The sequence below is a fragment of the Rhinatrema bivittatum genome, chromosome 3 (assembly GCF_901001135.1).
Source record: "Rhinatrema bivittatum chromosome 3, aRhiBiv1.1, whole genome shotgun sequence".
Taxonomy (NCBI): Eukaryota; Metazoa; Chordata; class Amphibia; order Gymnophiona; family Rhinatrematidae; genus Rhinatrema; species Rhinatrema bivittatum.
Window position 1 is genome coordinate 499,849,982 of NC_042617.1, and position 12,019 is coordinate 499,862,000.

At 43.9% G+C, this 12,019-nt stretch overlaps 1 protein-coding gene across 3 annotated transcripts in view; it reads right to left on the bottom strand.

The window, feature by feature from the left end:
* PKHD1 (PKHD1 ciliary IPT domain containing fibrocystin/polyductin) overlaps positions 1 to 11,315 on the bottom strand; it is a 1,284,809-nt gene extending 1,273,494 nt beyond the window's left edge. Inside the window, exons 1-4 of one of the 3 annotated variants that reach the window (XM_029596114.1) lie at positions 11,269 to 11,315; positions 11,076 to 11,131; positions 2,586 to 2,733; positions 2,056 to 2,133 (exon numbers count right to left, since the gene is read on the bottom strand). In XM_029596114.1, coding sequence (XP_029451974.1) covers positions 2,056 to 2,133; positions 2,586 to 2,688 — 181 coding nt within the window. In that variant the 5' untranslated portion in view covers positions 2,689 to 2,733; positions 11,076 to 11,131; positions 11,269 to 11,315. The other 2 variants (XM_029596113.1, XM_029596115.1) reach the window with 2 other exon arrangements.
* Between the last annotated feature and the right edge of the window lie 704 nt (positions 11,316 to 12,019).

Here is a 12,019-nt window from a genome sequence, read left to right on the forward strand (position 1 = left end):
GGTAAAAATTTCAACTGGTTTGCCCCAAGGGTCAGTGCCTTTATGTAAAGTGCTAGCGAGCCTGTGTGATGGATATAAACTCTATGCAGATGATATACAATTATTTTGTACGAGTCCTCCCTTCCTCGAATAACAGCATGGACTTGATTAACTTATGCCTTTTCACCATCAAACAATGGCTATTTTATAATAAATTATCTCTGAACAGCTCTAAAACACAATGGGGTAGATTTTAAAACCCTGGCGCGCGTAAATCCCAGGGTTTACACGCGTGGCCGGGCCTTACGCACACTGGGCCAATTTTCAAACAGGCCCAGACACGCGCGTAAATCCCGGGATATGTGTAAGTGTTGGGGCTTTAAAAAGGGGCGGTCTGGGGGCGGGGCGGGATGGTCCAGGGACAGGGTGGGGCAGGGCTAGAGGAGCCCGTACAGCGGCCATTTGCTGCTGTTCCGGGGGATCACATGCTGGCAGGGTATCAGCACATGCAACTTGCTCCTGCTCCTTGGCAGCAGCAAAAAGTAAAACAAAAAAAACTGGGGTAGTTAGGATAGGGATAGGGGGAGGGCAGGATAGGGGAAGGGGAAGGGAGGTTAGGGTACTGGGTTGGGAAGTTCCCTCCCAGTTCGCTCCAATTAAGGAGGAGACTGGGAGGGAGCTGGTGAAGGCCCCGATGCGTCGCCGCACATATGTGCAAAATTATACACCCCCCCCCCCCCCCCCCCTTGTGCTCGCCAACCCGAAATTTTATTACATGCGCGCGCTGGCCGGGTAGCGTTCGCACATGGACGCGCGCGCCTATGTTTTGAAATTCTACCCCAATGTGTTTTGGTACAATGCACTCGTTCTAAGATTTCTCAGTCCTCAATTGCTATTGAAAATACTTCATTTTCACTCAACGCTTGTATATGTAACCTCAGCGTGCTAATTGATCCTTGTCTATCCTTTCGCCCCCATGTCTAAAACATCATAAAGTCCAATTTCTTTAAACTTCAAGTCCTGCGTGGTCTCAAACACCTTTTGGAAAAGTCTGATTTTTGGACAATAGTTCAAGCATCCATTCTCCCTACTGTCGACTACTGTAATTCTGTTCTCTCAACAACTCTGTTCCTCGCAAAGGGGCCTCCTTGACATACCCTCACCAGTCCATGCCAGGCTGTGGAGCACCAGGGATTGTGCTTTCTCTGTTGCTGCCCCTAATATGTGGAACACCTTTCCACATAACAGGGGCCAAGCAGACAGTCTAAAACTTTTCAAGTCACTATTAAACACATGGTTGTTTAAGCAGGCCTTTTATTAAGTTATGGCATTATTGCAAGCATTTTCTATCTGGTCATCGTTTGTCCATGTCCATGTCTATGTCTATTGTTGATAGATCTTCATTATGTATAATCAGCATTTTATGTATGTTTTTTTATTTTGTACATCGCCTAGGTTTTTAGGCAATTAATAAATCTGAAAAAAAGATAAAAGATAAAAAGATAGTGGATTTGAGTTTAATTACCACTGGTGGAGGAATAGAAAGCAAATCCAATTTGAAGGAGCATAAAGTTTGTCTTCCATTACTGTAGATGGGAGATATTTTAATATAAATGGGGCTGAATGGACAGATTCTCAAAAGCATATGTTCAGTGGCAGAATGCAGGGACAGAGTGAAGCAACAGAAGATTCTGGTCCAGGGGAAGAGAGGCTACAGCAGGGCACCTTGGTCACTCGTTGTCAATAGAGTAAGAGTGGCCAGGTGAGGGAATAAGAGGTGAAATCCAAGGGAGATGATGAGAAGTGTAAAGGAAAGTAAAAAGAAAAAAAAGGTGTATGTATTACTCCTGGAGTATTTTGTGAGTTTCAGAATGAGCGGGTCAGGTGAACTGCCTATCCATTTTAATGCCTCACTGGCCAGCAATGTAATGAAGAATGCAAATGCAGAATGAAAGTTAAAAAATGGTCAAGACTGAATGCTGACAACCTCCTTCCCTCCCACTCTTCCCTACACATGCATACACACAAATTTCTTTTTATAGAAAGTAAAGCTGTTGCAAAATCTCTGAAACTCACCATCAAATGTCAGTGTGATCCATGTTCCACCAGCGATGCTTCCCACTTTTGGCTCTATCTGTAAACTTACAGTTGATGCTATGGAGAGACAAACATACCCCTTACTGGACATTGATGATCAAATATCATTCTTGAAGGATATTTAGTTGGTTAGTTAGTTAGTTTACAAGTCGAGGTTCAGAAAATACACAGCTTCATCTTTCTCTTGACAGTCAGGACATGCATCTTAGTGAAAACATAGACTGGCATAAGCTTCAACAAAAATTGAGGATTTCATCTCCGTGTCAGACAGCTTTTCAAAAGCAAATTTACCAACTGCTAGTCCAGTGGTTCCCTGCTGACTTTGGATCTAGTTGAGAAATCTCAATTCTGAAAAGGTGAGCAGAATGGAGACAGAGGGAAAATGTTTTCTTAAAGAACAGCTAGCTACCACCGACTTGCCTTCCTGTTGTTAGATGCTTGTTTGAGTCACAATGTCTGCATCAAGCACATCAAAATATACAATAATATTTAAGATCCTTAACACTCACCCACAAAATGCAGTACCACGGTGTTAAAAAAACACAAGAAGGGTAAGGCTATCATCACTGTCCTTTTACAGAGCTGACTCCACAGCTCCTTCTCGCCGCACATTAGGTTAGCATGAAGTATCTTATGCTAGTACTTTCCATCCTGTCCCTGAAAAACAAAAGGTGAAGTTCTGTACACATGAACTGTTTCAGAGAGCCACTGAATTCATTCATGTGTCGTAGTCACTCATCTCAATTACTGAATAAGGATGCGCATTCATTTTTAAATGACAGAAATACCCAAACATTTGTTATTTCATTTCTGATTCAAAATAACATGAAAGGGTCAAATTTTCTTTTGGATTCAGTCTTTTAGCATGCACTAAATCCATTTAGCACACAAAAATGATATTTAAAAATCTGAAATCAAACCAAACCAAAACAAATATTTTTTTCTATGCACTCCCATATGTATCGGAGAGTCTGGCTCAGGTTTCATGTCTCACGTCTGCCATTTGGTATATGTGCAGCAAGGAGAAACTGGTGGCACCTCCCTTCCTCCCTTTTCCTAGTTTTTCTTTCTCAGCCACATATTGTGGCAAACTGTGCTCCAGTGTAAGTAATTATGGAGCCATTGTCACCTTGAAATTAGCTATACTTTCTGAGGTCCATATTTAAACAAAGCAGGCTAAGTAAGGGGGTCATTTACCAAGCGGATCACACGCGATAAGGAATGTTTTGCACGCAAAAAGTCCCTTATTGCGTGCAATACCAAGATGGGGGCGGAGTCAAGGCAGCGGCAGCCCTGGAAGAGGAGGAGTCAGGGCGGCACCGGGGCTGAGGCCGCGAAGACTTCGCCGACAGCGAAAGGTACGCTTGTTTATCACTGTCAGTTTTGCGCCGAATAACTACACCTTTTATGGTGTAGTTATTTGGCGCGACGCTGGCAGGGATTGCACCGCGGAGGTGCGATCGCTGCCAGCTATCGCAGAACAGCCCCCCGCTTTGCCACCCCACTCCCCGTTACCGCGGGATTGACGACGCCACGGTCTTTTTGTAAATCTAGGCCTAAGTTAGCCGGATAAGACTTATCCGGCTAACTTAGCTGGGATATTCGGTAGTTAGGCCTTGACGCTGAATATAGCCTGATAACTTTAAACTTAACCAAATAAGATAACCAGCTAATTTAAGACATGCTCAATATCAGATCTAAAATTTCTGGCTACCTCAGCTGGATAAGTTTGAATATCACTACTTGACCGGCTAAGTTAGACGGATAAGTAGCTCCTTCCAGACATGGCCCCCGGAACGTCTCCATTTTTTATCCATCTAGATTTTAGTCGGATAATACCAAAACTAGATTTTAGTCGGATAATACCAAAACTTGCCATTTAGACGGATAACTCTAAATTATCCATCTAAATGGCATTTGAATATATACCTCTCTGTGTCTTTTCTTGTTTGTAAATCACTCTGCGCTTTTATACAAAGCACAGCGCAAAAGGAAATTCTTTCCATCTTTAGGGGCCATCCTGCCCCCCAATTAAGGCGGGGAGGCCACAACCAGCAAGGTGTTCCGCCTCTGGAGCAAGGGGGGGTAGGGGCTGGGGGGTTGGACTGACAAACAGAATTTAAAGGTGAGCAGACCCGCCTCCTAGCCTCTTCTTTTGGTGGTTTTTCCAAGGTAAGGGCTTGCATCCTCTATCTTCCCTCCATTTTGTGGCCTACCTTTTGGCCTCCTCTGCCCTTCCCTGGATCGAGCCTGTTCAGCGGGAGTGGGTTTGTGGTGCGGCTGTGCATTGGGGTGATCCCTTGCCGGTAGCGCGTGCTGCATTGAGGTGGGCCTTGCTGGTTGGGCCGTGGCTTCCCGTTGATATGGACCATAGACAGAGTGAGACTGTATGCAGTCTCCAATCTCTCTTGTTGGCTGTAGGAAGGTCCCTGCAATGGGCAGCCACCCCGACATGAATCAAAAAAAAAAAAAGATGAGCTTCCTTGTGGCTACAGCTCCCTGTAAGTCATGGGAGAGTCATGCTCTGGGGGTCTGCTCAGTGGGCAGTGGCATCGGGTTGCTCATGGTGGCACTGCGCAGAGGGAATGAGATCTGGCTTCGGTATGCAGAGTTGAGCCGCTACTGCATCGCAGGCTGTTTTCAGTGGAGGCAGCGGATTACCAGCCAGTGCTTGCAACTGGAAATAAGGCCACATGGCATTTCGGGGGAGCAGTGCATGCATACCCTCCCCACCAGGGCTGCGAGCAGCGGAGAAGGTCTCCAATGAAGGTTACCAGGCCGGGAGAGGCAGCTAGGGTGTCAGAAAAGGTGTACACCATCTGGCCTCCCTCCTCTTTTGCGGCCTACCACTGGCCTTCTGGGCCCTTGCCTTGATGGAAATGGTGCTCGGTGAAGATTTCCAGACTTATTGAACCTCCATGAAATATCCTCAGCCAATAGAGGACCTTGACTTGTTGAGGGAAGATGGACGCACTTCTGGAGCTCATTCTCTTAGCAGGGGCAGTAGATCCAAAGTAGAAGAGTCCACATTGTGTGGTAGCAGCATGCAAGCTGAGGAGAGGCAGGCGGCTCCAGATCAGAAGTGTGTGTGCAGTGAGGGCTGGCCAGGTCAAAACAAGGGCATTTTGAAGGTGTTTTTTTGTTCAGGTATACATTTGGATTATTTAGGCTGGTGGCAGTCAGGAGTTACAGAAGAATGGGGAAGTACGCTTAAGTTTTTTCTTCCTTCTTTATGTTTTGGGTCCGCCTGGCCGCGTCAGCATAGTCTGGCAAGAAAATTGAGCACTCTACTGTGTCAGCAGGCCCTGTGGGTGGCAGAGACTTGCATGTTCAGGTGCCTGCAATTTTTTCTCTCAAGACATTTTAACAGAATAATGAGGGCAGTAAAGGACCAAATGGTCTATCTAGTCTGCCCAGCAAGCTTCTTATGGTAGTATTTGCCACGCCATGCAGGTTACCCCATGTTTCTCTAAAGGGTAGCATTTGCTGCTCTGGGCAGTTATTCAATGAACCTTCTTGAAAATACTTCACTGCTCTTAGATGCACTGGGGCTCCTTGCTGAGAACGGTTCTTATCAATTGCCTCCTTGCCTAGCTACAGCATGAGCTCAGAGTGCAGTAATGAATGGGCTACTGGTAGGGCACAGGCAGCCAAGCCCTACTTTGTGCAATGCATACAACACACTCAGCATGTTATTCCCCTTTCAAATACCAGTTTTATCCTTAGGCAGAGAGAGACTACCCATAGGTTCCATGCTTAGGGAAAGATACTAGTCTGGGGAATTGAAGGGGACATTTGTCCTGTGCTTCACTCCCTCCTAGACACCACTTCCCTGTATCGGCATGTTGGGTGGCTGGTGCAGCACAGGTTTATTATTCATTTATGTAGGGAAATCTGACATTCTCCTTTCTCATCTTGGTTTCAAGGTTGCTGGGCTTGAGGGACCCTCAAACTGACCCAGTATAGCAAATCTTATATTCTTGCACAGTTTTATTTGTTATTGTATGTGCTGTATGCAGTAATAGTTGGCTAGGAATATGGTAATTGTGAATGATCCCAACTGCCTGGGGTCGACTAATCTCATTTCTAGAGGACAGATGAATAGTGCTAGATTGCCTGTTTCTCGGGCTGTAAACCTTGCCATAAGAAATGTAAACTAAGAAAAATAAGGATGCTAAGAAGGTATGAAAAGCCCACAAACTGTCAAGAATATACCTGTTCAATTGCATATCGGAGGGTCTGCAAACCTTGCTGTAAGGAAACAATAGGAATCATAAAAGCAACGTTGGAAATGTAATCAGGACTTGCCGTCATATTAGCAAGCTCAAGGATATTATGCGCTCATGATATTAGCTGTGGCTTTTTGGTGGCCTCTACAGTTTACCTATATTAAGGACTAGACCAGGAGTGTGCACAATCCCACAGCTCGACAGGTGCAGGGCAACATTCAGAACATTCCATAAGGGAGGCAATCATGTAGGTTGGGGACAATATGCTGAATCCTCCTGTGGATTGACAGAGGGATGGTACTATCTTTGGAACAGTATGCATTTCCTGTGGGATATTGAAAAAATAGCATCAAAAGTTGTTAAAGCCCTAGGTGAGATCAGTGGGTTATATGATAAGCCATAGGTGATTAAGCAGTATTCTTCCTGTGGTTGTTGGAGGGATGGTGCTATCTTTAGAGCAGTATGCATTTCAGGTAAGATACTGCTCAGGAGGGAAGGGTTAAGCCAGCCATCATAGTTGGTGATTCGATTATTAGGAATGTAGACAACTGGGTGGCTAATGGGCGTGAGGATCGCCTGGTAACATGCCTACCTAGTACGAAGGTGGCAGACCTCACGCGTCACCTAGATAGGATTTTAGACAGAGCTGGGGAGGATCCGGCTGTCGTGGTATATATAGGCACCAATGACATAGGAAAATATGGGAGGGAGGTTCTGGAAGCCAAATTTAGGCTCTTAGGTAGAAAGCTAAAATCCAGAACCTCCAGAGTAGCATTCTCTGAAATGCTTCCTGATCCATGCACACGTTCCCAGAGGCAGGCAGAGCTCCAGAGTCTCAATGCATGGATGACACGATGGTACAAGGAAGAGAGAATCAGTTTTGTAAGGAACTGGGGAACCTTTTGGGGAAGGGGGAAACTTTTCCGAAAGGATGGGCTCCACTTTAACCAAGGTGGAACCAGGCTTCTGGCACTAACCTTTAAAAAGAAGATAGAGCAGCTTTTAAACTAAATCAAAGGGGGGAAGCTGACAGTCGCTCAGCTTGGATTTTCCCAAGGGAAGTCTTGCTTCACAAATCTGCTACAATTTTTTTGAAGGGGTGAATAAACATGTGGGCAAAGGTTAACCGGTAAATGTGCTGTATTTGGATTTTCAGAAGGCATTTGACAAAGTCTTTCATGAGAGGCTTCTAACAAAACTAAAAAGACATGGGATAGGAAGTGATGCCCTTTTGTGGATTGCAAACTGGTTAAAAGACAGGAAACAGAGAGTAGGATTAAGTGGCCTATTTTCACAATGGAAAACTCATGTAAAACAAATCAAAGAAAATTCTTTTTCACTCAGCGCATAGTTAACCTCTGGAATTCATTGCCAGAGGATGTGGTTACAGCAGTTAGTGTGACTGGGTTTAAAACAGGTTTGGATAAGTTCCTAGAGAAAGAAATTCCATAAACTGCTATTAATCAGTAAGGAATAGTAGTTTGAGATCTATTTAATGTTTGGGTACTTGCCAGGTACTTGTGACTTGGACTGACCACTGTTGGAAACAGGATACTGGGCTTGATGGAACCTTGGCCTGACCCTGTATGGCATTTCTTATGCTCTTATGTTACAGGAGCTGCCTCCTCCTGGAGACACTCAGGCCTCCTGATCCCAGCCGGGCTTTCACTCTTATCCCCGTCCCAGCAAGGTCCCACCCACAGAGCGAGGACCAGGATAAATGCCTGGTCCCTCACAGGCTAAAGTGGACAAATAGATTCACTCCATCACAAGGGCCTATGTGGACTGGAAAGCTCTTTTTCTACAATTTCCTTTTTTTACAGGTCCATTGACAGGGATCATAGCTTACGAAGGCTCTTGATTTCTCCTAGACCAAATAGTTCTAGAATCTCAGCTGTACTTCAACAGGCTTAATGCTGACTATATGGGGACATTTTTGGTCACCCTGTTTACAATCACGCTCAGATATACTAGAAAAAATGATCTAGCATGTCAAGCATTAATGATCTGGAAAGAAAAAAAAAGCACCTTATATTGTATATTGCTTTATACTATTAAATAGCTTAGAAATAGAAAATATGCTTTTTGGTATTTCTGGGGGCATTTGTCCAGGGGAAAGGTGCATCTATTTTCAACTGTGTATTTGGCAACACCGAAGCTGACCATGAAGTCCCACTACAATAAATGCCTGGTCCTCTTTCAAGAGAAAACTGCATGGGGAAATGACCACAAAGCGGCCTATGCAGTATGCACTAAGCATTTTTCCCATGACACAAAGCAGGGAAAACCCTTTAGTACATCAGGCCCAAAGTCGAAGACATTTTTTTAAACTGAGAAATAGTTAATTTACAATTATTTATATTTTGTCAGCATATGACTTATTTCTTGGACTTAACAAAATCAAGATCTGCTGATTTCTCCCCAAAACCTCACAGGAAATGTATTTTTTTAAAGAAGCCAAAACATTTTCTTCTTGGGAGCCAGGGGAGAAGGGCCTGTTTTGAGAATTCAATATATCAAAGCCTCTTTTTCCTGATGTCATGTGGTCATACTTGAATTTGCTTACAGTTCAAAGATGTTTCAAAGCTCTGTGGCTCAGAGAGGATAAATAGTTCATGATGCAAGAATTCCAGGACATCCCATACAACCAAAGCAGAAAAAAGCCTGCATAAGTCCATGCAATGTCCGTGTTGAAATTCACAGGCTGTCCCTGTATGCATATAGGCATACGTGCTGAAAGTTACACCTGCTCCCAGACTTTTGAAAATCATTAACTATATGGATTAAGTAATTTAAAAAAACGCTGAAGACATACTTGTTTCATCTTGCTTTTACCGATGTTGTTTAATCTGTTGCCTGTTATCTGTGCCTCTGGCGGCCCTAAGGTTCTGACATTGCAATCAAGTGTCTAAATGCTGTTAGTCTTTTGAGTGTTTTTTATTTTTTTGTATTTTTATTTTTTGATATTCTGCTTTTTGGCACTTTAAGGTGGATTACATTCAAGTACACATAGGTATTTCCCTATCCCCAGAGGGCTTACAATCTATGTACCTGATTCACCAAGGGTTTTTCCCATAGACACAAAATGAGAGAAAAGCCTTAAGGCCCGATTTTTAATGGCCTGTGCGCGCAAAAAAACAGGGGTTATGTGCGCAGCTGGGCCTTGCGTGAGCCGCGCACATAACCCCTGTTACACGCACAAGAGCCGAGCCTCGGCAAAGGGGCGGGGAGAGGTGGGGCTGGAGGCACCGCGCATCGGCAGGGTGCTGGCACGCACAACTTGCTACTGTTCCTTTGGAGGAGCAAAAAGTAATTTAAAAAAATAGGGGTACCCAGGGTAGGGATAGGGGGTGGGTAGGATAGGAGAAGGGGAAGGAAGGTTAGAGTAGAGAGTAAGGAAGTTCCCTCCCAGTCCGTTCCTTAATTGGAGCAGACTGGAAGGGAACTGGGGAAACCCGACGATACGTCACCGTGCGATTTTTGCGTATGCCTGCCCCCCTTGCGCGTGCCATCCACAATTTTATAGCTAGCGCGCACTGGCGTGCACAAGTTATAAAATCGCGTGTCCATATGTGCACGCCAGGTAGCACGTGCATATTTTTTTTAAATCTACCCCTTAATGAATCTGGCCCTATCTAGTTTGTACTTGAAGTAACTTGATCTATTGGACTGTTTTTGTTTTGTCAAAAGTTTGACCAGTAATATTTTATCTGTTTTATTTTGTAAGATGCTTAGAACTATATATAGGCAGCATATAAATACTTATTTATTTATTTATTTATTTAAAGTTTTTTATATACCGCCGCTCATCAGAGATATCGCGTCGGTGTACAGAGAACAGGAACATACGCCAGAGCGTTATACATTTAACATAGGTTAATATATGAATTCTTAAACATGAAACAAGTAAAAATAATTAAATCGAAACATATCAATTAGATGCAACTTAACTGAACTGAGTTAAACATAGTTTAAAGAATAATATAGGGAGCCTAGGAATACTAGGTATGACGTTCGGGAAGGATAAAAGAAAGAATGGGATTATAAGTTAGAGATGGCAAATAGGGGGAGAGATGGCAAGTCCATGTAGGAGCGGTTAAATAGAGGGTATTAAGCAGTTATAAGGAGTAAAACAGAATTGGTGCATAACGAAGATGTATTGGATGGATAAAGGAGGGGCATATATAGGGAGTGGAAACTGTATTTTAAATAAATAAATCAAGTAAAGTATGCACATAACAGCTTTTCCCAGCCCGAATCCCCCCTCCCCACCCCAGAACACCTCTTCCTAGAGCAAGTAAAATTATTTGTGAAATGGGGTTTCACGTGTACTTTTACATGCACACCCTTCTAATTTATTTTCAAAGCGCCACCTGCACTCCTAAACTAGGGGATTGCTTACACAAGTCACTTTGAAAATCAAGCACATAAGCACTACCAAGGGTCCATATATATATATATATATAACGTAAGTACAGTGCCACTCCCTAGCACAACATGGACACCCACCAATAATTCATTCAGGGGCCATTGCTTGTTTTGTCAACTCGCCTCGCTTAACATGCAGAACCTGATTTCGGTCCTGCTTTCGCCCTGATGTGTGCATGGAATGTCCTTTGAAAAGTAGAGGTTATTTATTCTATGCAGTGCAATAGGGTAAAGCCAGAAATATAGACTCTCAAAGTCACAATGTCTGGCTGTGTTACTACCTGTACAAAATATTTCCCCTACCTTACTAAGTTTAATAGGAATAAATAACTATATACTTACGTTGTTCTGCTGTCTTCCAGATCGTCCTCTCTTTCAAGAATGGCCATTCACTGATACTATTAATTAAAAATTGGGGGGGGAAAAAAGCATTTTTATCTCAAAAAAATAACAGGTACATCTTTTTGGAAAAGCACTGCCTGATATGGCTGTTCTTCAGGTACTTAATTTATTTCAACAAACCTCTGGAACTCACCAAACTAGTTTGTGAGTAACCTGGATGCTTGTGAGTGTAAAAGTTCCTTGCTGAGCATATGACAAACTTAATCATTAACAAGCTACTTACACTTTTAATCATTCCAGAATGAAAAAAGTACAGGCAATTTTATAGAAAGATCACTAGGGAAGCAGCTTTACAACTTTTCTTATTATAAATAAGACAAATTCTTACTATGATGGATGCAGAAATATTTGGCATTTTTACATTACACCACGAGTGTGTATAGTGGGGGCCGATGCAAAAAAAGAACGCTGAAAGTGGATGCTGAATACTCAGCACCTCTCCTGGCAGCACCATGCAATATTTAAATTAGGGCTTGCGTTGTCAAGGAGGCACTAGGGTCGCTTGCACACCCCTAGCGCTTCTTTGACAGCGGAAGCCCGTGAGCAGTCGGCTGTCAGCGGCCATCCGCCGGTTAGGAAAACAGACACTGAATTTATCGGCATCTGTTTTCCTAATCAGCGCACAGCCATGGGTTCTGGAAATGGACGCTTGTTAACTGAGGGGTAGATTTTTAAAAACAGCGCAGCAGGCGCAAACAAAAGTACGCTGGATTTTATAAGATACGCGCATAGTTGTGCGTATCCTCTAAAATCCTGGATCGGCGGGCGCAAGGCTGCCGATTTTGGGCAGCCGGCGCGCGCCAAGCCGCGCAGCCTGCCTCCGTTCCCTCCGAGGCCGCTCCGAAATCGGAGCGGCCTCGGAGGGAACTCTCTTTCGCCCTCCC